This window comes from Gregarina niphandrodes (genome assembly GCF_000223845.1).
Source record: "Gregarina niphandrodes unplaced genomic scaffold scaffold00036, whole genome shotgun sequence".
Lineage (NCBI taxonomy): Eukaryota > Apicomplexa > Conoidasida > Eugregarinorida > Gregarinidae > Gregarina > Gregarina niphandrodes.
The window spans coordinates 1-2,457 of NW_011645805.1; the positions used below are offsets into that span (position 1 = coordinate 1).

Below are 2,457 nucleotides of genomic sequence, written 5' to 3' on the forward strand. Positions count from 1 at the left end.
AGAAAGGAGCACAGTGGTAATGTTTGACTCCGTACTGTTCCAGGACCGTGAGGGCTGTAAAGGGGTGGTTGTCGGTTATGATGATTTTAGGGAAACCCATGTAAGGCGCCCATCTCGTCACAAACAAATGTACTGCCGCATCCGTCATGCCATCCGGTGAAAACGCCGCGACCAGGTATCGGGTGGCGTGGTCGATAATGACCAAGATTCGACTGCAATCGGATCCGTACTTGTCCATGACTGAGCCTGTGCGTCCAGTCCCATCCCCATGTCAGGATGTTGTCCGGGGCCAATTGTTCGAGCGTTGGCCCTGGCTGCCGCGTGTCGTGTTTGTCGAATTTGAAGTCGGGGTGGTCGCAAAACAGGACGTCGTGGCGTCCGATGGCCCGATAATATGGGATAAATCCCAGAGCGCTTTCGCTTTGGCGCGGTTTGCGCGTGGTAGTGAGGTCTGGAGCGGCCAGACCTGCCGTTAGCAGGCGCGGATTCTAGTAGTCATCAAGATCGTGAACCATGCTGAGAAACTTTCAGGTCACCCACTGCGTCTCTCTTCGATTGCTTTTCGGCCCCAACTTTTTTTTACTGAATGTGGAAATGTCAGGGGCCTTCATCCGCCCAGGCGTGTAGGATGAAGGTGTGTCAATCCTCGCTGACCAGTGCGTGGGGGCTCCTTACGGCCCCGACGGCCGTCGACACGTGAAAGTCTCTGTTCGGCCTGACTCACCTCGTTCCATGCGTTGGTTCCATGCGTTGGTGCTCGCAGCCCTTTTTCGAGAGGCTAATCCCGCACGTGGTCTTGGTCGGTAACCTCGGACAGCCCCCTAGTTACCCGTTCGTAAAAAGTCCCTCAACCCATAGCAAGCAAACGGTCAGACTGGCCCCTCTTATTGTTAACAGCATGACTGACCCCGAAGTCGTTGTCCTAGTTGGACTTTTCCGACGGTGGAGCCTGTCCTCAACAATAGCCTACTAGGCGACATGGCGTTGCACTGCTTGCGTTGCAAGCCGGCGCTAGTTTCAGCGGGTTTTCCGAGTGTTAGAGATAGAGCTATACGTCGAACCGTCGCCAGCCATGGCAGGGAACTGTAACGGAATGGTCGTCGGTGGCGTCAACTACAAGGTACGGAGTGTCCAAGTCTTCCTCCAGCTCGCCCAAGTCTTGATCTCCAAGACTCGGTGGTCCAGAGTGGTCAGAAAGGGATATTGGTCTTGTTACAAACATCCCCAAACTGGTGGCTAACTCTGTCGGCATTTCAGCATCAGATACCACGCCACATTGCAAGCATGGCTCGGTCATGTTCTCGATCCAATAATCTGCCGATTCAGACCCCCACCATAGGGAAGATTCCACCCCCCTAATTCCATCAAAGCGGAAAGCAGATTTCATTCTAGCTTCCACTTCCTCCAAATGTCTCCTTCTCGTATTCCCAGCCCGCATAACTTTCCATCCAGGACCATTCGACCCTCCAAATGACAAACGGTCCAGCTTTCTACCAAACCGAAATAGATACTGTATTTCCCCTTCGAACTCCACTTCAAGGATATGTGTTAAAGCACGATCATCATCATTCGATATTCCAGCGTTTCTACCTCGCATAAGACAGAATGGAAGAAGGTCAATCATTCCGGGTCTCGTGGCATTGTTTACAGTCACCCACTCATACCAGATCCTTGACTCGTGATCCATGTTTTCTGAAATATTACGAGGCATGACCAAAGTTCTTCTATCAGCATTGATTGATATGCGATACATATCCGGAACCATACCGCCTCGTAGCAAATCGAATATCTCCGGTCTCGAACTGCGGATGAGCAACGTATTCAAACTGGTCTTCAAGTGAACCATGCTTAGAAGTCCCCACTGTGTCTCTGTCTCTCTCCGATTGCTTTTTGTCCCCAACATCTTATATGGTATATTTTGCGCGAGTCATATATTGGAGAAAAAAAAAGGGGGCCACATTAACCTATTCCTCTCGACCACTCGTGCCTCCAACCCTGTCGTCTGCACTTCCTCTCACGCCTTCCCTCTCACACCCAGCAAATCCTAAGTATGACTACTAGTAGTATTAGAGTCCTTGTAAAAAAAAGGTTCCCAGTATCACCCTTCGAATGACTAACTCAAGAGCTCTGATCTAGCGCACGACCCAGCACTCTAAGCTTCGAAGACACCAAATATTCCCTGGTAGTACCTTTCCGACCGTCCATCCGTCCGACCGTCCGACCGACCTTCCTCGGCGTGCTGTTAGAAGCTCAACCTTCACCTATTGCCTCTGCCTTCACCCCGGAGTTAGGCCTCGAACGCCTTCGCTCGAATTCCTTACTGGAACATTTCCATCGTCACTTCCTCGAGAGCTTCGCGTTCGACAGGCGTGTCGGGAACCTCGACCTGCTCGTTCATAGCAGGGGAGTCAGGGGTGCTTCTGAACATGCTGGCGCCGAACTTCTTGTACAAGATGC

At 51.6% G+C, this 2,457-nt stretch overlaps 1 protein-coding gene across 1 annotated transcript; it reads right to left on the bottom strand.

Moving 5' to 3' along the window:
- Positions 1-1,048: 1,048 nt before the first annotated feature.
- Positions 1,049-1,903, bottom strand: GNI_135310 (hypothetical protein; the record flags this gene model as incomplete). Its single annotated transcript, XM_011134078.1, has 1 exon — positions 1,049-1,903. The coding sequence occupies one exon, from the start codon at positions 1,901-1,903 to the stop codon at positions 1,049-1,051; it is 855 nt and encodes a 284-aa protein (XP_011132380.1).
- Positions 1,904-2,457: the final 554 nt, after the last annotated feature.